General features: G+C 36.2%; 1 protein-coding gene across 1 annotated transcript; it reads right to left on the reverse strand.

The window, feature by feature from the left end:
- Window positions 1-296: 296 nt before the first annotated feature.
- LOC129234090 (organic cation transporter protein-like) lies at window positions 297-25,137 on the reverse strand. Its single transcript, XM_054867980.1, has 5 exons — window positions 25,050-25,137; window positions 16,040-16,260; window positions 13,894-14,072; window positions 5,442-5,581; window positions 297-434 (listed from the first exon to the last, which is right to left on the reverse strand). The coding sequence occupies exons 1-5, from the start codon at window positions 25,106-25,108 to the stop codon at window positions 392-394; spliced, it is 642 nt and encodes a 213-aa protein (XP_054723955.1). The 5' UTR covers window positions 25,109-25,137; the 3' UTR covers window positions 297-391.
- Between the last annotated feature and the right edge of the window lie 282 nt (window positions 25,138-25,419).

Here is a 25,419-nt window from a genome sequence, read left to right on the forward strand (position 1 = left end):
GACACGATTTTAAAATTATTTACTGCTATTACGGGTGAAGAGGTCGCTGGAAAACTGCTGCACAATGTTAGATGAATGAGAAAAATCTAACCGGCAACATTGTTAGTAACATATAGTATTTCAGAAACTTCTCCAGCATCTGTGAACAGGCAAAACAAGACACCATACCAAGTACTTTGTAGCTAAGTTACACTAGCTGTATTTGAAATACAATTTTTGGATAACATGAACTCGTATTTATGGGCTGGTAAACGGAAGAATATACTTTTTTTTTTTTCAAAAAGATTTGAAGAAATAAATAATGTAAAGTATTTTAATATTGAAACAGTTACAAGACGACTTCCTAACTGAGCGTCAATCACTCCTCCAAGTCTTCAAAAAGACATGCCTCCTATGGATTACTCAAGGTTTTGCAACTGATGATGACATCGTTTCTATAAAAAAGAAAGAGAAATCCTGGTTGAAGTAAGCATCAGAATGCTACTAAGAACATATTCATAAAAATAGAGATTAAAAACAAATTAAGAATGGTTGAGTTTAAAAGTCTTATATTCTTCAGTCAAATCTCTAAGTGATTTTATTGTTGTCTAAACGACTGTGAAGTCAGTTCTCCAGTTGCTTTGGTAGCTTAATGAGTTTTTAAGACTCAAAAGCTGACTTAAGTGTCTAAAAAGCTTATAAGAGGAGTTATTTAGGTTTATTTTTCATGGTGTAAAAAGAGTTGACATCTCGACATAGTATAAAATGAATCTGTACACAGTATAAAATGAAGTCTCTAAAATGCGTCTGTGTGTTTGAACCACAGAGGTAGGTAGAGGTTTGAACGCGCAAAACTCGAAAACTACCCGGTCGATTTCGCTGAAAGTTTCAATTTGTTTCTTCAAGTCCAGACAAGGGGCCGTGGTAGCCTGATCGGTAGGGCATTGGACTCGGGGCCGGAGGGGCTCGGGTTCGATCCCCGCTGGTCGAAGACCCACCGTCGTCATTAAAGGGGACTGGGCGACGTTAAATATGCTCGTGGTCTCAATGTCCTCCAAGTGAAACGATACCTCTGGGGGTGCTAGTACCAGGTAGCTATTAGCTCTTGGACTAGTTCTAAATTCTCATTAACTGTTCGATCCGGTGATGATGCTGCCATCTATCGGTATATAAAATAATGGAGGCAAGGCACTAGTATGCAGACCTCGACATAAAATACAGTTGAAGTCAGTTGTGACTCTTGAATAGAAATAGAAAGTCCAGACAAAGTTTGCAGGCCGGTAAAAAATCCGATAAATAGTTCGTTTTTTCATTCCAATTTAGGCTCAATTTTCAAATAAATTCCCGAATATGGGGGTGAAAAATTACTTGCACATATTAATATTACATATGGTTGGAAAAAGTAGAATTTTCCGCGCTCTACGCAGTTTTTTTCAATGCTCCAACCTACTTACGGCGGGAGTTATTTGCTTTTTAGCTCGAATTTCTTTAGACTTAGGTGAAATTTAGGCACTACTTTCTTCATTTAAAACATCAATAAAATGTGAAGGAATCGTCCCACAGTTTTCTTTTTGACACTATTCAAAAAAGCAACTTTTTTATTCCGGAATCTATCTCCACCTATGGTGCAAAAACTAAGCTCCTATCTCGAAAGGAAAAAAAGTTACAAGCCTTTTTAAATCAAGTTCGAAAAATCTCATCTCCATTCAAGATGTTAACCATTTTATTTTCGCGTTTCCACGGTTACGCTTCTTGAATCCATTGTTTCTTTCCATCTTCCTCATTTTCATTTCTTAAACTTATTTTATTCTGTGTTTCCCCATGGTTACGCTTTTTAAATCCATCGTTTCTTTCTCATTTTAATTTCTTAAAAGTAATTTAATATCTGTCACCATTGTTTGGAAGGGAAATTTTGCTTGATGTTTTTGTTTGTTTTTTTTCTTTTTTTCAAGCCTGATTTTTGAATATACGTCACTTGACACAATTTTTATTTTCAAGGTAGACCGGGTAAATCCGGACATTGCAGCTTAGAGCCACTATATAGATAGGCCGACGCATCAGCTTAAGTTTAGCCATTTTGGATCGGATTTTTCATTGTTGCTCTACTAGGGTTACCAGAGCAAAGCTTTGAGTTTCGCCAAATTTACTGAAAATAATACTTTATTTGATAAACAATTCACGTGCCGCTAATAATCGCTCGCAGTGAACAATCACCAAACGCGATTACTCGCCAGAAAAGACAACCACTCAAACACGCACTCCGATCCAAAAAGGCTGATCTTAAGCTGATGCGCCATCTCGTATATAAAGGGGCCTTAATGCAGCTAGCTGTTCACTATTCGCAACTCCAACGAACTATAGGGGGCACTGCAGTCACTGTCTAATGGCGGACGAAAAAACTAAAACAAACGCACGTGGTAACGAAGAAAATGCTAAAAGTGTTGTGATTTTTGTTCGTATGAATGATTCTTTTGTTTTATCCTTTTTAAATCAATATTTTAAGTCCTGAGGATATTTTTGCCCACGTAGAAAGAGATTGGAATTCAAGAAGCATTACTAAACGTCAAACATTAATGCAAACTACGTAGTTCGTAGTTCTAAGCAGCCATTTTTACGATGTTGAATTCGACATTTATCAATTCTTGATAAAACTAAATAATAATTGTGGCCTGACAAGAATAACAATTAATGCTAGAAAATTTAATATGACATTACAAATTATTACCAAAAGAAGATAATACTTCTTTGCTTTGCTTGGCTAGCGCTTATTGTTTTGCATTTGTAGCTGAGTTATTTCTCTCGAATTCCCGAATCTGTTAATTTAAAATTTTTCTGTTTCGATGTTTCTAATTTCTGAGTTACGATTTAATTATTTCATGCTATGCAAATCATCAACAAAATTCTCATGAATATGTGGTGGTAGTTTTCTTTTCAGTTGATCTACCATTATTTCTTTTTGCTTATCGAATTCTATAATCTTTCTACCATTTTATTCCACTCATGATAAAAATTAAAAATGGTTTAACTAAAAACGCGAAATTTAGCCAAGGCTACTTTGCTCGCACAATACTAAAACTATAACCCTAAACAAATTTGGCGAAACCTTTCAGCTGAGAATAAAAGGAATAAAGTAAATTCTTTCTCAGTTAAACATTTTTAATTTTGTTCTAAGATAATATATTCAAAAAAATATTTTGCATACTGTCCATTCCAACTAAATGCTGCTGTAAAATATGGTTAGTTAAATTAATTTAAGATTTAAAAAACTCATATTCTTACAAATTCATACAAAACAATAAAATTTTTTACTTTGTATAACGTTATTCAAGTTTGTTAATCCACAGTTTTCGCTTTCACCATTTCTCAATCAACTCATATTTTAGAAGGAAATAAGGAAAACTAACATTATTTTGAGAAGCTCGAGAATACTAAGGGACGAATTAATTTTTGTAGCTGAAAGCAAACTAAGACACATCGATTGCGTTAATAAATACTCAGAACAAACTGCCTGTGTTTACGTCAACAGACACACGTGGAACGCAACGTGGCAATGTTTTAGTTTCTTCGGTAGTTTTGTAAATCACCGCAAGGTAGCGTATTCGAGCGCTGGAGTTGCGAATAAGCAGAAATATTGAACTTTGAAAACGAAGCTAAATAAATATTTCCTCAAATATGGCGAAGCCTGTAAAAACTGGTCTCGCACGATTTTATGACACGAAATCATCAAAAAGCTCAACAGGTAAAATTAGAGCCTCTATATAGATAGGCCGACGTATCAGCTTAAGTTTAGCCATTTTGGATCGCATTTTTCATTGTTGCACTGCTAGGGTTAGCACAGCAAAGTTCCAGATTTCGCCAAATTTGCCAAAAATAATATTTTATTCAATAAGCAATTCACGTGCCGCTAATAATTGCTCAAAATGAACAATCACCAAACGCGATAACTCGCCAGAAAAGACAACCACTCAAACACGCGCTCCGATCCAAAATGGCTGCTGATGTGTCGGCTCATATATATAGGGGCCTTAGGTAAAACTAGAGAACGAAAAACCCTAGTATTGTACTAGTGATGGCAGGAAGCGATGCTTGGCATTGCGCCATTCAAAGAGGGCAAGACAAATCATGGAAACTTGCAAGTCGGACCGTCGGTATCACAATAAACTTGTTTCACAGTATGCATTTTTTTTTTTTTTTTTTCTCTTTGTGATGATGCAGTACCAATACTGAGCTCTTTAAAAAACCACTTTAATATATCCGGAAAAACAAAAAGACACTTAACTCCAGAAAAGTTACCGACCCCCGGGCTTTGTACTTCGAAAATGTTTTTGGAGCTGAGTGAATATTTTATCGAAATAAAAATGGAAGCAACTTTTTTTGCTAGGCGATGTAAGAAAATCTGTAGTTTTGAAAGACACCCCTGCATTTGTATAACCCCCACATTTGTATGATCAAGAGACAACCAACAAAAGTGAAAAAAAAAAATAAAAATCTTGTGCGCAGGAGCAAATCCAACGTGGTTGAACCAAAATTTACAACATTTGTACTGAAATAGCTTCGAATTCGTTAATTAGTCATTCAGTGCAAAAGTGTAATATTCCGAAATCATGGTTGCTTATTTTTTATAAATTCAATTTGAAAAAAAAAAAGAAAAGGAAAATTTATTTGAATTTTGACATCTTGAATTCAAATTATGTTTTTCGCAACCACGAGTGTGTGTATGTAGGCGTGTGTATTTGTGTGTGGGGGGTATGTGTGTTTGTGTTAGGGGGTATGTGTATGTGTGTGCAGGCATGTGTGTTTGTGTCTGTGTGCTGACATAAGTGTGTGGGTAGCTGTGTGTATGAATGTGTGTGGGGGGGGGTATGTGTATGTGTGTGTAGGGGGTATGTGTATGTGTGTGTAGGCATGTGTGTTTGTGTCTGTGTGCTGACATAAGTGTGTGGGTAGCTGTGTGTATGAATGTGTGTGTGGGGGGGTATGTGTATGTGTGTGTGTAGGCATATGTGTTTGTGTCTATGTGCAGGCACGAATGTGTGGATAGTTGTGTGTATGTTTGTGTGTGTATGTGTAGGTGTCTGTATGTATGTGTGTAGGTGTATGTGTATGTGTTCGTGTGTGTGTGTGTGTGTATGTGTGCGTGTGTGTGTAGTTGTGTATGTATGCGCGTGTGTGTAGGACATGGATGCAACCGGGAGACGGCTTTCGCTATAGGAGCTGCATCGTGAGGAACCGGTCGACGGTGATAGTGCGGAGGGTGGCGGGGGGAAAATAAAATGATAGCACGCCAAAAAACAGTCAACTGAAAGCAATAAGCAATCGTGATTGCTCAAAAAACTCAGTTCTATCTTTTGTTTTGCAACAATCCTAATCTTCTCAGCCCAACACTCGTCAAAATTGCCATTATTTTTGCATCAATTCATGTGTCGATGAATTCTGTCGTTTGAAGGAATAAAACTATTTACCTGTGAAATTGCTCTCCATCCAGTAGCGTATCGGGCAACTTTCTGTTGCTAGTCTCTGGAAGTAGCAGAATGCACAAACCGCAAGTCGCGCAGAGCAGCCCATAGGCCCAGTAGCAAAGATGTGGTTGGGAATGTCCACCCTAATAGATCGAACAAATGTTAACTTTCATTCTTTCGGTTGGATCTTTTAGTGAATCAAACGTATTTCGATAAAATTACAGCACACAATACCAGTTAATCTGTATGATTGACTATAACTATAAACCTTAACTCGTGAGTCGTTGTTGGTAAATACAGGGTGCGGCGAAAGGTATGCACTCATTTTGGAGAGCAATCCACTATAATATTAAAATCTGTTCGCGTCCGTCTGTCTGTCTGTCTGTCGGTCTGAAAATCGATCTTCTCGAGAACCGTTGCGAATCGAGAGTCAAACGAGATACCGATCAATTCGAAATTTTCCAAAGAAAAAAACAATAGGACCAATCTCGTAATTGTGCGACTTTAATTATGGGAGATATTAATTAAAACGTTAATTAACATAACGTTATTCAGGAATTTTTATTTCTTTCCTGTTGCCATTTTGCATATGCGTGAGCAAGTAAAATTCTAATAATTGTTTTAAAAGAGATTTTTTTGGCTGCTGTCCAAATCTTAAAACAACGTTTCCATCTAGAATTTCATTGAAAATTAGTTTAAAATTGGTTGCCCTATTCGGACATAGCCTTTATTTTATCGTCTGTCCTTTTTATATTTTTTACTAGCCGCCTGCGGCGACCAGCTGGTCCGCCTTTTTACGCCATTCGCCTTTTTACGCCAGGGGTGCCGCCTTCGGCGGCAGCTTAAACAATTTAGCGACGACATTAATCAATGTTTTTCTCTATAAATCAGTATTATCATTCGTTTTTTTACGCCAATGTTGCCGCTTTCGGCGGCTGCTTAAATGAATTTCGTGGCGGTGTCAATCAATCTATATCTATCTATATCATTAATAATTAGAATAAAATATTTTCTAGATCTGTCTCCAGATTCGTCGTTTGGAATATTTTTAACGGAGGGGGAGGGGAGACACAACGACGTACTCTTCATGCAAATTTTGTCGAAAAATAACAAAAAGCACTACCACTTTTATGTGAAAGCATTGTTTTTTCAAAGTCATGGTGTATGTGGGGGAGGGAGGGGGCATTGACATCCAATGTGCAAGCAGCCACCTACGGAGGCTGTTTGGCTAACTTGTCATTTACCATTTTACTTCAAGTTTGCCGCCTTCGGCGGTTGTTTAAATAAATTTGGCAGTAGTATTAATCAATCCATCTCTATCTTTTTTTTTGTGCCATTCACATTTTTACGCCAAGATTGTCACCTTCGGCGGCTATCTACCTTTACAATCTATCTCTACATTTTCTTATCCATCTCTATTTATTTTGACCTCCTCACCCATTTCCTAATAAAAACAAAGAACACTCAAAAAACCGCTTTTTTTATTTAAGTAGAGCAAAAAAAAAAAAAGCTCAAATTCCCCGTAGTGTGCAAAAAGTAGCGTTTGACAAAGATAAAAAAAATCTCGCTGCTTTTATTGAATTAATGCGCACAACTATGAAATGTAACGTAATATAGATACAGCGAAAGGTCCAGCTTGGGGGGGGGGGATGGAAAAAGAAATAAATGCAATCCCTAAATAAAACAACAAAAAAAAAAAAAAAAAAAAAAGGAAAGAAAAAAAGCAAGCGCTGCCGAAAAAACACGTGGTCATCACGCCAGAAAATGTAGAAGTAAGCTATATAGTAAAAAAAAAAAAAAAAGATTAACATTGCTTGCGATTAAGATTCCATCGTAAATATTGAATCGAAACCCAAGTAGTGACGTCACAGGCATAAAAGATTGAAGAACGCTTTTTTCGACTGACGCGTGAAAGGACATGATGTGTTCAGCATTAAAAAAATTGTAAAAAAAAAAGACTATTGCGTATTTTTAAGAACTTTTTTCTTCTGAAGAGGGCGAAATGTTTTTACTATTACCAACTTAAATTTCAGAAATGAGGCTTTGATACTTCTCGCAGGATGATATTATAAAAAAATAAAACCCAGAAAAACATGCAAATTAAAGGTTTTTTCAAAAATTCATAAAAAATACAAAAATTGCTCTATCTTCAAAATTTTTTTGTTCATCATATTTAAAATTAAATTTCCGACACTATAGTACCAAAAATATTTTTCTGGCGCGATTGGTTCGGGGTCTGTGAGGTTAAAAGTACTAAAAAGTACTAAAAATCACATAAAACATTAAATAACTTTTTTTCTAATTAAAATATCAAAAATCGAAGCCCGAGGTGCACAACTTCAGCAAAAACTACACCTGTATACCAAATTTCATCTTTCTAGGCCTTACCGTTTTCCCAGGATGCGCGCCACACACACATACACACACACACACACACAAACATCTTATTTTATTATATGTATAGACATCCAACGTTCTTAACTCTTTTCAGCATATGAAAGTTGTTTCTTTGATATGTTTATTGATTGTAGTGTAAGTTTATCATTGACCGGCCTCATATTTTGGTACACTTAGGATGTGCGACTAATTATGCTTATTTTGTTGGACTTTTTTCCGTCACATGGGTGAGTTTTCGAATTGTAATAACTCTCTTTTTCCTTCCTGTTTCTATTTTTAAAATAGTTTATATCGTTAAAAGAACATGCTAAATTAAGAGTGTTTGGATTTCTTTATGAAACAGAGTTGAACAAAAAAGATTGTTTTTAAGGATTTTAACTAAAGCCAAATCGGAATTTGATGACTTGGTATTAAATTAATGCTTATTGGTAGTTATTTAGTCTTGGTGCCTTAGTTTCACGTAGTCAACCAAAAAGTATGTGTCATTCTATGTAAAAAGCTGATTGTAATTGTACATTAATAGTTCAGATATAGTCTATCAGATGTAATTCATTTTAACGTGAGCACATATTATAGTTGATAATGCAAATATTTTCATCTTTTGTGCTAATTGAAAATACTCATAACTTGCATCATTGATAACTATGATTAACGTTAAAGAGATTTTTGATAAAAATATGCTCTTCTGGTGTTTTGCAAACCTTGCATTACGCGTATTTATTTACTCCTTAGCGCTTTAGAAACTGATGTCAGAGTAATACAAAAACATCAGTTGGACATCTCTTTCATTTTTTAAGTAGCCCGTCCAACGCTGGGCACGAAGCTAGTAAATAAAATACTATTAAATGTAGAGGATTGGAATTTTTTTTTTATTACCTTTGGTACCCCCCCCCCCCCCTTCAAACAGTTTTTTTACATTAACTTTTAAAGACGATATCTGCAAGATGGCGGCCTCCAGCAGCAGTGCACTGATGTAGCCGATTTTGGAAGCTTCTGCTGGCTACGTTTTGGCACATCTGAATCGGAATGGCGTTCACCTCTTCGATGGTTCTCCTTTTCAGTTCTTGTAGGGTATGGGCATCTTCCCCATATTGATATTTCAATAAAATTTTTCAATAAAAAAAGAATTATCAAAATCAGACTATTCTGCGTGGTCATACATAAAAAAATATTCGGGTCGACTTGAGAATCTCCTCCGTTTTTTCGTCGGTTAAAAAAATTAAAAAATATGCACGGACGTTTTTATTTGCGAAGAGAAAGTCGTTGTATCTGAATGAAAAATGTTCAGGCTTTTTCTTTTTTGCATTTCAATAAATTCCAATATCCTCTCCAAGTTTTTCACCGCTTAGGAATCGCCCCCTGTCATTTAGCAAATTCAACTCCTTTCAACTTCTGTAGATGTCTAATAGAGCATATGTAATATGCCCATATGAAGACAATTAACTTCGTCCCGTGGCTTTTTTTTCTTACATTTCCACCTGTAGTGTAAACTTATTCATGATTGGAAATCGAACTTTTCACGAGCTTACAATAACGGCTTGAAACATATACAGTAAAACATGTGAAATTGACCACCCTTGTAAGTTGACCACCTGTCTAAGCTGACGGCTTTTTTCAGGCACGGAATTAGCCCTTATCATGTAAATTTGTAAATCAACCTTTGTAAGCTGACCACCTGTTTAAGTTGACCACTAAAGTAGTGCACCGCAGGTGGCCAACTTAAACAGGTTTCACTGTATACTAAAGGGTGTCCCAAAATTAACGCAAGATTTGAATTTGCCACCATTTTTTCCATAAATTGTTGGCAGCCATGAAAAAAGAACAATTTGACAGTTGAGAGTTTAGGGTTAGTAAAAATGGGGTGTTATTGTACCATACAGCTAGAGAGAGTGAAACATTTCAATTACTGCATAAGGCATTTCCTAGTCGCGTACTCTCTCATTTCGGTGATCAGAATTGGCACCCTAGATCGTGTGATTTAACATTTTCAAATTTCTTCTTATGGGGTTATTTGAATTCAAAGGTCTATGTCAACAAGCCCACAACCACCTGTGCATTACCGTGTTGCGATACCGAGCGCCAATAACAGTAACTGCTTGACCAGCCTCAACTTTCATTATTTTTGAAACAATTGTTCAATAGTGAAAGCGCGTTATTGTATCGTATAACGCTCCATTTTTGATTACCCTAAACCAGCGGTTCCCAACCTTTTTCTCTTTGCGAACCCCTTGGAACAGGCAAAAAAGTTCGCGAACCCCCTGATGTTGAAATTAGTAACATGTAAGAAACAATAAAAAAACAGCATGTTTGCTTTCCATTTTTTGCAGCATTTGATTGCAATAAACAAAAATATAATTGCAAAATATCATTAAGTGCAAACATTAATAAAAAGTTAAAACTACATCTACAAGAAAAATTATAAACAAGAAGTTTTATAAACCAACTTTTTTTTAAGCGTACTTTAAATTGGGGGAAAAATCCTTAATGCGATATTTGTGGCTGTTTGACGAAACAAAGAAACTGAAAGTTTGGTTCAATGTCTGACAGTTTGAGTCTTAAATCAGGCTCTGCATTCAATCTGCTTTGGTATTTATCTTTGAGATAAGTATAGGAGGAAAATCCTTTCTCGCACAGATATGTTGTACAAAATGGTAATAAAATTCGAATTGCTTTTTTTGGACAAAACGGTATAGTCATTTCTTACACTGAGCCAGAAGTCAATTAACGAGAGCGCTTTAAAGGTAGTTTTCAATGAATTATCACAGGATAACTCGATGAGCATTTCCTTTTCAGATAATGTCAGGGTGTTCTCTAAGCATGGATTTCCTTCAAAAGGATTGCGTATCCAGTTGTTTGAGAGAGGGACGTTACGCTTATTAGGAAAATACTCGTCAAAAGTTAGTTCAAGATGTTGCAGATGTTCACATGCATTTCTTTTAACGCTTTCATCAAGTTTCATTGAGTTTTCTGATAAAAAACTACTAAGAGAAGTGAAACAAGAAAACTCACCCATTTCCAGGCATTGGATCCAGAAATTCAATTTTTTTTACCATAGCTTCAATTTTATCATATACAACGAAAATATTAACAACTGCACCTTGCAAGGATAGATTTAATTCATTTAATTTTGAAAAGATGTCAGCTAAATATGCAAGCCTTTGCATCCAAAGAGGATCGAATATGCAAGTGGACAAGTGAAATGGATGATCAACAAAAAATGCCTGGACTTCTGACTTCAATTCAAATAAGCGTGTCAAAATTTTGCCACGGGAAAGCCATCTAACTTCTGTGTGAAGAAGTAAAGTAACATGAAGGCTTCTCAATTCCTCACAAAGCGCGTGAAATAGACGGCAGTTTGTGGCACGTGATTTTGTGAAATTTACAATTTTTACCGCATCATTCAAAGTAGCGGATAATTCTGCGGGAATACTCTTACATGCTAATGCTTGTCTATGAATGCAGCAATGAGTCCATTCAATTTTCTCGTTGATCTTCTTTACTCGCACCACAAAGCCAACAAATTTTCCTGTCATTGATTTTGCACCATCCGTGCACACACCCCCACACAAAGACCAATCTATTCCATTTTCTTCAAAGTAACTGTTGACCAGTTCAAAAATTGCTTCTCCAGTTGTGTTGGTTTTCAAAGGCTTTGCAAATAGTACATCTTCTTTAATTGTATCGTTAAAAATATACCTAACATAGACAAGTAATATTGCAGCGTTTGCTACATCAGTTGACTCATCAAGCTGGATCGCAAAATTATTCTCTTTTATTCTATTCACAAGTTCTTTCTCCACATTACTTTCCAAATCAGTAATTCTGCGTGATACTGTGTTGTTTGATAGCGGAACCAGGTCAATTTTTTTTGCTGACTTTTCTCCCAGCATACACTTAGCAATATCTTTAGCACACGGTCCAATTTAATTTCCTGCAATTGTATGTGGCTGTCCAGATCTTGCAATTCTATAACGGACTCGATATGAAGCTTCAAGGGCCATTTTACTATCTTCGTTGGATTCTAACAGGAACGTAGAGACGCTACACTTTTTATTATATTCCAATTTTTTTTTAAATATTCAATAGGTTTGTCCTTGTGTGTCGGATGCTTTGTTTCGAGGTGTCTTCTCAGAAGTGACGGTTTCAAACTGCTGTTCGCTAGAACTTCGTTGCAGAGAAGACAAAGCGGTCTAGGTTCAGACTCTTCTCCAGTAAAATAAAAGCCCATTTGTAAATAGTCACTGTCATATTTTCGCTTTTTTCCCCCCTAGTTCACTTTTCTGTTTAATCGGGGGAGGCGGCAGTTCATTACAGCTATCTATTTCAATATCCTGTGTTGATTCGAAAGTTACTGCTGACGTTGAGGGTTGATCGATTGACTGCTTGTCCATTTGTCGCTCAACGAAACTACCAGTTTTCAACCATCGATCCATAACAGCAGAAAGTTATTAAATCATAAAAATTACCAACACGATTATAACTTCACAAACAGAGTAGCAAGTTCACGTAGCAAAACCAATTGCAAACAAAATCACTTGTTTTCAAGCATCTCTAAAGTATCTCTAAATACGTCTGTTAACAACTATTTCCCCAGAGCTATGAGCATGCTGATGTTATATATTTTTAAAAACGAACAGATGGGTAAAATCCAGTAATAAATTTTAAGTTTGGAGCCTTTTGCTGTCATGTCTGCTATTCGATGACTGAATTCGACGGAAATTCCCGAGTTATATTTCAACCAGATTAGAAATAATACCCCTATGATGCATTGTTTGAGAATTCTTTATTTTTTCCGACATATGTATATTATGTATATTGTTTGATTGACTCCACGCGATGGCGCCTTTTTAAAGTCATCGTGATCCCCGCCACAGCTTAATACAACGTTTCTGCATGGCGCCTCGCAATAAAGAAGGAAGGATATCTCTTTTTGTTGTCTATCGAAAAAAAAAAAAGAGAAAATTTCTTTTTAACCAAGATTATAAAACCGCTGAAAGATTTTTTTTTTTTTTGAGCTTAATACAAGAGTCGGGCGCGTTTTCAAATTAAAAAAAAATTTAGTAACTATGTGTGCAAATTGAATATTTTATAATTTTTTATCAAACTAGGAAAAATCCGCCATTGCACCGAAAATTTCGCGAACCCCCTTCCTACACCTCGCGAACCCCTGGGGGTTCGCGAACCACCGGTTGGGAACCTCTGCCCTAAACTCTCAGCTGTCAAATTGTTCTTTTTCCAGGGTTGCCAACCATTTATTGCAAAAATGGCGGAAAATTCAAATCTTGCGTTAATTTTGGGACACCCTTTATAAAGGAAAATTCGAATAACTATTGTAAAGATTGGCAAATTGTCATTGTGATTTTGCAGCTCAAAAATCTCTGTCGCTCAGACCCATTAGGCGTGCCCTGAACAAACAAACTCTTATTAAATGTCACTCGCCCCTCCCCTCTCTCCCCGCCTGGAAAACCCTTTTCTGTTCTTAATAGCTACTGAAAGGAGCAGTAATTGTTTCCTCGAAGAGCTTTCCATGGGTCTTCAAATTATTCGTTATTTGTGGAGAAAAAAAAATGTTGAACTTTCCTTTTGTTAATCAAAATTTAAGGACAAATAAAACAGCTGCAAATAATTTTTTTTTTTAAATTGCTTTAATTTTTTTTTTTTTTTTTTGCATTTATATGCATTGAAGTCAAAAAAAAAAAGAAAGAAAGAAAGAAAGAAAACAGAAACATGCAGTTGCATGTCACATATGCGTTCTCATACAATCCGAGCTCCAGTCATTACAAAACGCAGATGTAGTATAACTCGATACGCAACTCCGTAGCAGCAACCACTGGCCGCCACGCGACGCGCGAATCTTGAAATAAGGCAAAAGCGTAGTCTACGATTATCAGTGACGAGATTGGCAACGGCAAAAGTTTAGCACGCATGCGCTTTTCGGTCGCTTGCCTGTCTACTTAACTTTCTGGCTTGCCCATACGTCCGGTTTCTCGTAGTGTATCTAGTTCATATTAAATCTCTGTCACTAAACTCTACTCTTCTCTCTCACTCTGTTTCTTACCATGTGTGCAACAAAAGGAGCCAAAATGGCGCCCACCCTCGCTGCTGTGGAGCAGTATCCGACACCAACGCCCCTGACGGCCGTCGGGAAAAGCTCGGAGCTGTAGACGTAAAGGAGTGTGAATGAGATGACGGTGCAGAATTTGGCCATCATGAAGAGCGCCAACTTCCCTTTGCTATCTGGAAAAAAGAAATGATGTCCTTCAACTGGTAAGGTGAACCTAAGTAGTAGTAGTTTGGGGTGTATATTAGATAAAGCTCTCGATCGTAGCTTAAGTAGCGACACGTCCGCCATCTTGGGGCTGAACGATGCTTTCCCCTATCTCTGCTACGGTGAAATATCGTGTTTTGCTTCTTAAATGTGGTGTTTCTTGACTGTGAATTAACATGGAGTTAATAAGAAGCCACAACTAAGAAGCAAAGCAGGCTACTTCACCATAGCAGACGTAGAAGAAAGCATCGTTTAGCCCCAAGATGGCGGACGTGTCGCTACTTCAGCTACGATTCAGGGGTAGGGAGCATCATGACGATTCGAAGTAACATCGCAGTGCGGGGTCGGAAATGCTTTCCTGAACCGGTGATGTACACAGAAGAATCATAACGAATGAGGCCGTAAGTGAAAAATATTTTTGATTTTGCATGTAAGAAGCGAAAGGTACGTGGGTCCAAGTAAGGGGCTGTTCACACATCGGCCGTCCGTCACGTCCGCGCCGTGTTTTTCCACCCGAAAGTGGTTTTCTTTGCTGGTTGCCATGACAGCAAGCCATCTTGGACGGGACCGGTTTCGATCAGAAGAGCCTTGCTGTCTGACGGCCGTCAAAAGTAGGACAGCATTTAATTGGTTTCCGCCAAGCAGCGGGCTCTTCTCTTTGATGGGTGTATTCCGCCACGTGATTGATGTACGGCGATCCTATGTGAATGCTACCCTGTTTTCGTCGGCAGTCCGTCACGTCAGAAAACGGGATGGACGGGACGGACGGCCGATGTATGAACTGCCCTGAAGTGTTCGAAGCTTTTTCCCCAAGCTTTTATTCACACCTCACATCTTTGGCGCATGCGACTCCGAACAGTCTGGAATACTCCCGGCATATCGAAAATTTCCCGGGTTGTGAAATCATTTTCGCCCCCCCCCCCCTCCCATTGCCATATGATTTCGAGTCGTCAGTATACCTCCTACCCCTCTTATAGGAGTTCTGAAACATTTAACTGAAACACCATGTATAGACCCAACAACCAATATCGACTGAGTACTTCAAGTAGGTAAGTGCAAATTTGGAGAAAAAAAATAGAAAGTTTCACCTTTGTTGAAAATTTCTGTTCGACAGAAGACATAAATGCTTCTGATTAAATAAAAGTTATAAATGGTAGTTTAATATATAACAATAAAGTCAAGCTTTAAATCATGAAAAAGCATTCATTTTTAGAGTTTTCCTTGAATCAGTATGAAAAAAAACTGAACTGCAGTTATCTACTGACTAATAGCATTCACCCAACGATACTTCTTGTGCGTTTCACAAAAGTTGGTGAATTAAAACAGGAAAATTTCCTACCCTTTTCTGTTATTTATTTGTATGAATAAAACCAAAATAGTACCTGAGTAATACTGTCCATGTCTGAGAGGTTGAACTATGGCCTTGAGCAAGCCCATTTCTTTCAAGGGAGAGCAATCAGCAAAAAGAGGAAGCGAGAAAATCCTGTACCACTTGCTACCTCTTACCTGAATTATATTGTTCGCCAAATGGGCAATAACACTGCAAGCTAATGCCGCAAGTTCTTAAGCCGTTTTTCCGTACCCCTATTTCAATAAATGGAATCGTTTTAATAGGTCGGGCAGAATCGAAAATCGTGCTTTTTTTAATTTTAAGGACTCAACCGTGTAATGTGCTTTACACCCCGTATCTGATATAGGTTTAATGATTTGTGCGGCTTTTAAAATTTGGTATGCATTTATAAGAAATGTCTTTAAATGATTCTCCTAAACTTTTAAAGCACAAAGATATCGAGACTCTAAATGGTGCGAGCATATCTTTAATCTTTAAAGAACTAACTACCAGTAAGGCCGTCCAGCTGCTGCGACTACCTCTCAAAAAGCCTTCTTTTTAAAATTATTATTTTAATTATTTTTTTTCTCTCGTAATTATCTTTACCTTGCCGAGCGACCATTCCCGAATAAACTGCCAAGATGGCGCCTGCCACGAAAGAAGCATTGGACAGAGGTTTCCGTCTTCCATAGAATTTCGCTATGTACATGGACGACAAAGTTGCCGGAAATTCTACCAGACCAGCAAGGAAGAAATTCCAGTATGGGTCTCCCTCCAGCTCATTCGTACTCCACGTCAATGCGTAGTACACCAACGAAGTACTGAACCTATAAAATATATGTATGTTGAAGCATTACTTTGACGATATTTGTTATTGTTCTTTGATTTCATACAACCATTCAGTTTGGTCTTTTTCCTATCAAAACACTGTATAAAATGTTCAGTAAATTACCGCCCATTAGCCAGGGCTAAAGCAGAAATACGTGAAATACACCGCCAGCTCAGTCATTTCCAGCGGAGGACTGCAGTTTTGTGCTTATTAGCACTCATCAGCCCGACATAGGAAAGTGACTGAGCTGGAGATGGAAAACCTCTTAAGGAAGCCAAGAGCTGTCGGTGTATTTCACGTATTTCTGCCTTAGCCCTGGCTAATAGGCGGTAATTTACTGAATATACCTTGCCTCGCGTTCAATCTTCGAGTTCAACCGAACCATTGCTTCGGTCACTCGTCTGGTCTGCTAATTCTATATTAGCTACCAGTTTGTTTCGCACTCTTGGCTTCCTTAAGAGGTTTTCCATCTCCAGCTCAGTCACTTTCCTATGCCGGGCTGATGAGTGCTAATAAGCACGAAACTGCAGTCCTCGGCTGGAAATGACTGAACTGGCGGTGTATTTCACGTACTGTATAAAATGTTTTTTTTTTTTTTTTTGAGCAATCACGATTGCTTATTGTCCTCACTTGACCGTCTTTGATGTCCGGATGATTTCTATTGAATTTCAGCTCAGCTTATCCTTTTTTGGTAAATTTTCCTTAATATTCCAAAGTTAGTGATAAATCATAGATCCTGAGAACAAGCGATGACAGCACTTTTTTTTTTTAATTTGCGGAGTAAAGAAACAAAAAAAAAAAAAAACTATACATGTGTGTAAGATTAAATGAACAAGAGCAATTAAGTGATTGAAAAGACGAAAAAAAAAGCAACTGGGTGATTCTCCAAAAACCTGACATTTTCCAGTCACAAATTTTTTAAAAATAAAAATGCTGAAAAAAATCTGAAAAAAATTATACTTACTTTTTGTTAGGAACTTATTAAGGGGAAAATAGAGGGAACTCACTTAAACTATGCTACACCCTCAAAACAGGGGGTCAAATTTTCATACAGCAAGAGACTGACAAGCAGGAGAGTTACAAAATGAATTTCTTCATGGGTTATTTAAAATGTAACTATGGTAATAAAGAAATAACTGAAGCCTAAATCACAAAGTATGGTTAGTGAATGACAAAACAAAATTTATGTAAAACCTCCGTTAACGGACACCCCCAATTTCTTCGAGTACAAGTTCCATATAGGTTTTTCCATATTATTCACTCTGAATAGTTGACACTCCGAATAACGGACATTCATTTCAACGAAAAATAAAATCGATTGCTACATCAAAACTTTCGCTAAGTTAGCCATGCACAGTATGATAAAATTTACAAAACGAAAAGTTACCTTCTCATTACCTGCGAATCGTTTTGTAGTTCAGAAAATACAAACATAAAACAAAAACGGAATCAGCAATATTGATAACACGTATTTTACTTTGAATTTAAAGCAACTGCGAAATTTATAGCAACTTCACTTACCTACTCGAGCCACATTTAGGCAAACAAATTTCTAACCAATAAATCTCTTTTGGAACGCTTCGTCTGAACAAAAAAAAATTTAAAAAAAATTATATTAATTTTAATTTTTGGCGTCTTGAATTCAAATTATGTTTTTCGCAATCACGAGCGTGTGTGTGTATGAATGCGCGTGTGTGTTTGTGTAGGCGCATATGTGTGGGTGCGTGTGTGTATATATGCATGTGTGTGGGTGTGTGTGTGTATGTATGCATATGTGTGCGTGTTGTGTATGCAGTGCTGTGTGTGTATGCGCGTGTGTGTGTGTAGGCGTTCGTGTGTGAGTATGTAGGCATATGTGTTTGTGTCTGTGTGCAGGAATGAGTGTGTGTATGTGTGTGTAGGAGTGTGTGTTTGTGTCTGTGCGCAGGCATGAGTGTGTGTATGTGTGTGTAGGCGTGTGTGTGTATGTATGCGTGTAGGATATGGACCCAACATGGAGACGGTTTTCGCAAGAGGAGCAGCGTCGTGAGGCCGGTCGACGCGACGGTGGTGCTGGCAGAGGGTGCTGGCGGGAAAATAAAATGATAGGAATTCAAAACTGTCAAATGAGAACAATAAGCAATCGTGATTGCTCAATAAATAGAATTATTCTGCTGATACATTTTTTATTTATCGTTACCAATTTTAACTTTCTTTTTTTCAATCAATCTTATTTTCAAACTAATGTAATGTAACTAAATCCTTCTATTCTAGGAGAGTGATTGTTTTAGGACAGGAGTTTGACTTTTTTTTAGGACAGGAGTTTGACTTTTTTTTAGGACAGGAGTATGACACTTTTTCCAGAACTGGAGTATGACAAGTTCCATAAAATTTGCCTGTTATGTAGGCCCAGGATTATATTTAAGATAAATAAAGTTATTTTTCTACTCTAACCTCTTAATTCAGCCACACACTATGAGTAGAGTTAAAATTTTGCGTTTATTTAAAACAGAAATATTGTCCAAGAGAATTACAGCGAAAATGTTTCATACCCTATTCGCAACTACAGAGCTCGAATACGCTACCATGCGGTGATTAACAATACTAAAGAAAAAGTTAAAATATTCCATTCCACGTGTTTTCTTTGGGGTAAATTACAAGGCTTCAGACAGTTTGTGGTGTAATGTAATTTCAGCAGAATAGAAAAGAAAGCTTCCCACAAACACGATGAAAAATTACTGTCATTCACTAAGCGTCAAATCAAGTTATAGTCTGGGCGCCAAATGCTCAAAAATAGGGTGACCTTGTTTTGAGGTATGAATAAAATTTTTTCACTGTTTTTGAATGCTTATGTTGTGTAGATTTTATATCCGGTTGATGCCACTCTGCCAGATTTGAGCAATTTGAGTAATTCAAGATGGCGTCCAAGATGGCGCTCAAAAAGGTGAAAATTTAGTTTTGGAGCGATTTTATCATGTGATAGGTCTTTTTATATGTTTTTTAGGTCGAGGAATTAAAATACAACGTCATTTTTGGTGAAAAATGCATGTAAGCGTGTTGAATTAAAACTTTATTGAATCAAGTTGACAAAAAATGCTTTAACTAAGAAATCAAGAAAATATGTTTCAAATGTTAACATTAAGGATTAGTTTCTAAAGTTGCAGTTTAAAAGATAGTACTGAAGTTGATATAAAAAAGTTATATATGATATTGTTACCCGAGCTCAAGGTTACATAGTTGTAAAGTACAAATCAAGTTAAAATACTTCTTCAGAGTCACTTTCATTTACAATGCGAGCTATATTGGTATTTGGATTGCAGCACCTTTCCCCTTCATGTAAACATTGACACATTATACTACATGAAATATTATTTGTCCTACAGCAACATCTCATAGTTATACAGGATTGTTCAGATCGGCATAAACACTTCGTCATTGCTATAATGTAGTCTGCAGCAATTGGAGTATTTTGTAGAATGGCAATGGGAAAAAAACTCTTTGTTGATTTCATTTTTTTGCCAACCAAATGATGTTGTCTGAAATAATGGACTGTTTGCAGATAACCACAAAATAGTTTGAAAGTGAGCCCGTTTTACATTTTCGGCAAAGCAGTCTCTAGTAGGTGGTAATGAAGCAAATGAAGGAGCTCGTAGCTGTGCTTAACCATTTTTTTTTTTTTTTTTTGCCCAAAGAGAAATTCCTATTTCTGTCATATCAGTAGCACCTTCAACACCATAACAAGAAGCAATAAATGCTGTGCATTCTTTAATTACCTCTGTCATACAACTCTCTTTATGGCCCAATTTTCGTACCTGCTTAACAGTTTGAAGAAACTCAGAACTATTTTATTTCCTATCCCATAGAATGGAGCAACAGAATCACAGCCAGACAGGGCATGAGCAGCCGGTAAACTTAAAATTATATCCTTGCATTTTTAAACTGTTTCTTTGATGTCTACTGATGCCCTTCCTGGTTTTAACGATACCATACAGACTTCATTTTTCATACCTAGTCGATGGTAGAAGTTTAACAGTAACACGTATATTTCAGTGTCGTCACATATAACATGAACAGTTTAATTTTTTTTTTCATTATAGTTTCAGATGCTAGCTGCTGGATCATTATAATGTCTACTTCTTCGTGTTTTGTTTTTAAATCAGTTCTCTGACTGAGGTTGCTCCTATGTTCTTGAAATGGCTTAGTATTTTGTCCAGTAACAACCAAACGGTTCTCAAATGGGACATTACAAACATTTGTAGAAATGAAGTTACATAAAAGCTGTATATCAATTGGCGCTTGGAGTCGTAATTGGACAGCGTTATATTTTGTGAGGGAAGTGGTGTCGTTTCAGTTAGCACAAACTTCCTTGATACTTTCTTCCCACGACTGGCCCTTGTTGCACTCTTCATGTTGTAGTCATAGTAGCTGTCTTATACCAGGTGGACATGAGCATCTTTCAACATGTCAGTGCTTTTTTCAAGGAAATTTTACAGGAAATCATACACAGACCCTCTTACAGGCCAATGCACAACCCACAGTAAAGCACAACCGTTAATGATTATTAGCGTCGGTGACTTACTTCTTCTATTAGATTGATACACACTCACAGTGTTCATTAAAGTAGACAAACCAACAGCCTCTCTCATGTTTCCATCGTCTTTAAACATAGATGGAGGCACAGAAGAAAGTTCGTATTTTAAGACATCAGTCATTTTTATATCTCTGTTTGCTTCGAGAGCAATGATTTTGGAATAAAAAAGAGACGCGTCCATCTGTAACGCGATTGGAATTTTGCCACTCTCTTTATCCTCATCCATGCGTACAACAATTTTTTTTTTTGACTGACTGACATAAAATCCACTTGGGAGACTTTCTTGAAAATTATGTACTACTATCTTAGCCATTTCATAAGCCTTGTCCACATTAAATGATTTAGCTGTTACAATTTTTCCAAATACAATGTTTGCCAATCCTTGAGGATGCTCTGATGGATTTCAACGCTGTATACACAATTCCAGTTTTTCTCCTTAACTTATCCCTATCACGACTGATTCTTCTGTTACTTTCTTCTTTGTGCAAAGGCAATTTGTCAGAACCCTTTTGTTCTCACAAATCAACCCTTAAAAACCGGAAAGTAGAACAGTCTGAATTTCCCCGTTTTTACAGTAACTCTCTTCATTATCTTAGAATCGATTTCAGACAATATATGTATAAATTTTGAATTCTGTAAAACGCAAAACATTTTTCATTGAGAATAAGGTTATAATTATCAAATATATTGAAGATGGCAGCAGTCAGTCGAAAACTATGCAAGGAATTACTGATTTGGTTATAGTAAATCATCTGTTTTAGTGGACTCTCTGCTGGGTGCACACACGGCCGTCGGGAGAGATGGGCGAGCGGGGCAATGTCCCTGGGCACTAAAATATGAGAAGAAGCCGTAAACTAAATGTTTGATGCATTGTAATTTAGTTTCTAAAATATTATCATTATTATTATTTTTTTTATCAAAAATAATTTTTAAATTCTCGAACATTAGATTTGCTTTCGTAAGATACACATACATTTAAGATTACTTGTTCAACTATGTTTAAAAATTAAGTTATGATAACGTTCGGTACCTTTCTATCACACGATTACAAGCCCTAAACAGCTTGTCAATGCGATTTTCGGGGTTTTAAAAGCAAGTCTTTAAATATTTATCTGACTTTATAAAAAAATGTTTAGCGGGGGGGGGGGGGGAGGTCGAAGAATATTCGCCCAATCACAATCATTTTTTAGGACAACCCTGGATACGCAGACGTCCACTATAGCGGGTTCGACCGTATAATAATGTATTAAAAGTTAATGTTGCTTCATTACAAAATTTTCAATGTTTTGGGCGCCATCTTGGATGCTATCTTGAATTACTTAAAATGCTCAACTCTGGCAAAGTGGCATCAATCGGATCTGAAATGTACATAACATAAGCTATCAAAAACAGTCAAAACATTTTATTCATACCTCGGAACAAGCTTTTCGAAATGGCACCCTGATTATTACAAGTTACGGCGTGCGTTTGTTTTACCTTTTTCATCCGCCATTAGACAGTGGCTGTAGCGCCCCCTATTGTTTATTGGAATTGCGAATTCTTGAACTTTAAAATTTTAATGAGAACAGCAGACAAATCATAGCAACAAAATACTCAAGGAATCCAACAAAATGATGATAATAAACAGTTTTATAGAACAGCAAATTAAAAAATCTTTTTTTTATCTTCTATACATATAATAAAATAAGATGTTTGTGTGTGTGTGTGTGGCGCGCTTTCCGGGAAAACGGTAAGGCCTAGAAAGACGAAATTTGGTATACAGGTACAGTTTCTGCCGAAGAAGTGCACCTCGGGCTTCGATTTTTGATCTTTTAATTAGAAAAAAAGTTATTTAATATTTTATGTGTTTTTTTGCACTTTTTAGTACTTTTTACCTCACAGACCCCGAACTAATCGCACCACACAAATGTTTTTGTACAATAGTGTTGGAAATTTAATTTTAAATATGATGAATGAAAAAATTTTGAAGATAGAGCAATTTTTGTATTTTTTATGAATTTTTGAAAAAACCTTCAATTTGCATTTTTTCCTGGGTTTTACATTTTTCTAATATCATCCTGCGAGAAGTATCAAAGCCTCATTTCTAAAATTTAAGTTGGTAATAGTAAAAACATTTCGCCCTCTTCAGAAGAAAAAAGTTCTTAAAAATACGCAATAGTTTTTTTTTTTTTTTTAATTTTTTTAATGCTGAACACATCATATCTTTCTACGCATCGGTCGAAAAAAGCATTCTTCATCTTCTATGCTTCTGACGTCACTACTTGGATTTCGATTCGATATTCGATTCGACGGAATCTTAATCGCAAACAATGTTAATCTTTTTTTTTTACTATATAGCTTACTTCTACATTTTATGACGTGATGACCACGTGTTTTTCCGGCAGCGCTTGCTTTCTTTCTTTCCTTTTTTTTTTTTTTGTTTAATTTAGGGAATGCATTTATTTCATTTTCCATCTCCCCCCCCCCCCCCCCCCCCCCCCCCCCCCCCCAAGCTGGACGTTTTGCTGTTTTGCTGTTTCGATATTGCGTTATATTTCATAGTTGTGCGCATTTAATTCAATAAAAACAGCGAGATTTTTTTTTCTTTGTCACTTACTTTACTTTGTTACTTTTTGCACACTACGGGGATTTTTGGAGATAACTTTTTTTTGTTCTACTTAAATAAAAAAAGCGGTTTTTTGAGTGATCTTTGTTTTTATTAGGAAATGAGCAGGGAGGTTAAACTAAATAGAGATGTAAAAAAATTTAGAGATTGATCGTAAAGGTAGATAGCCGAAGAAAGCGGCAATCTTGGCGTAAAAATGTGAATGGCACAAAAAAAGATAGAGATGGATTGATTAATACTGCAGCCAAATTTGTTTAAACAGCCGCCGAAGGCGGCAAACTTGAAGTAAAAAGGTAAATGACAAGTTAGCCAAACAGCCGCCGTAGGTGGCTGCTTGCATAGAAAGGTGAATGGCGTAAGAAGGCGAACCAGCTGGTCGCCGCAGGCGGCTAGTCTATAATAATTGAACTCATTCCTAGGACAGGAGAATGATATGAAAACCTATGGACAAAGCTTAAAACGATGTACCTTGATGATTTAAGTAATTAAATTTATTTAAAGAATGCTATTTTACACCTTTAAGTATGCTTAATTTTGTACTACAAATTGAATTTGTGGAATGTTGATAGAAAGTGTTTGAATAATTTAAGTCCATTTGAAAAACGGATGGGGACGTTATTCAAAAATTTTTGTAAAAAAAACTAAATGAGTTATTGTTTTAATAACAGTGAATAACATCAGATAAGTTATTTCTAACTATTAAAAAAATGAAAACACTTTCTGGGTTTCGTGGGTTAAACAATTTTTGTGTTAGGCTACGGGGACATAATATTGTTAGGATTTTGGAGAATCACCCAACTATGATTAATTTTCATGATTTATTTCACTAATTATTTTTCAGAGCACTTGGTTACAACGAGCAAATATCGCGGTTCCTTTGCGCTCTTTATAAGCGAGTTCGACTGTACTACCTATACTCTCATTATAAATTCGTTTCTTCCTATAGACATCAGTATAGAATTTATAATCAGTATAGTATTTTATAATCAAGTTCGACTGTACTACCTATACTCTCATTATAAATTCGTTTCTTCCTATAGATATCAGTATAGAATTTATAATCAGTATAGTAATTTATAGTCAAGTTCGACTGTACTACCTATAATCTCATTATAAATTCGTTTCTTCCTATAGATATCAGTATAGAATTTATAATCAGTATAGAATTATCAGTATAGTATTTTATAATCAAGTTCGACTGTACTACCTATACTCTCATTATAAATTCGTTTCTTCCTATAGATATCAGTATAGAATTTATAATCAGGATAGAATTATCAGTATAGTATTTTATAAGCGAGTTCGACTGTACTACATATACTATCATTATAAATTCGTTTCTTCCTATGGATATCAGTATAGAAACACTTAAGACATGATATACTTCGTGTGGAAAACTGTTGTCTAGTAGATGAAGATTTTTGTTAATAAAAAATTTTGCAATTAAAAGCTACCTTATTTAAATATGACAGCAATTTCTGAAAAAAAAGTTCACCCCACTGTATTAACTATTGAGCCATAAATGCTTTAAAATATATAACAAGATTAAGAAGTATTCATTGTGACATAAACAATATTCATTGTGACATAAACAAACGAAATTATCTTTTACCAGATGAAGAACTGATGAAATGTAGATCTTCTTAAATTTGGGTATTTTAATAAATCCATTATACTTTCTTTCTTGTTTAAAGAACTTCTTTCCTGTAAATAAAAAAAGCTCTATTTTTATTCTGAAATCCTAACTTTCAACTTAGTTTAAGATTTGTAATATAAATATTTACCATTGAAAATAGAATTAATTATTAATAGTAGGACTCGACCGATGCATCGGCGCCGATGGTTCAACAATTTAGCCATCGGCATCTGCATCGGCGGCCGATGCTAAATTGCAGGAAACATCGGCCCATCGGCTTTAAAAAACATCGAAAAGCCGATGGAATTGGCCGATGTTTTTGAAAAAAAAAATGACCTTTGCTGTT

This window comes from Uloborus diversus, unplaced genomic scaffold (assembly GCF_026930045.1).
Source record: "Uloborus diversus isolate 005 unplaced genomic scaffold, Udiv.v.3.1 scaffold_991, whole genome shotgun sequence".
NCBI lineage: Eukaryota > Metazoa > Arthropoda > Arachnida > Araneae > Uloboridae > Uloborus > Uloborus diversus.

Bases quoted from the DNA above. Each gene is read 5' to 3' on its own strand.
- LOC129234090 (XM_054867980.1), bottom strand. From the start codon at position 25,108: ATGGATTTATTAAAATACCCAAATTTAAGAAGATCTACATTTCATCAG. The intron at 14,073-16,039 runs GTAAAGATAATT...TCTTTTTTCCAG, and splicing joins GGGAATGGTCGCTCGGCAAG to ATAGCAAAGGGAAGTTGGCG. The intron at 435-5,441 runs GTAAATAGTTTT...TCTTTTTTATAG, and splicing joins GATGGAGAGCAATTTCACAG to AAACGATGTCATCATCAGTT.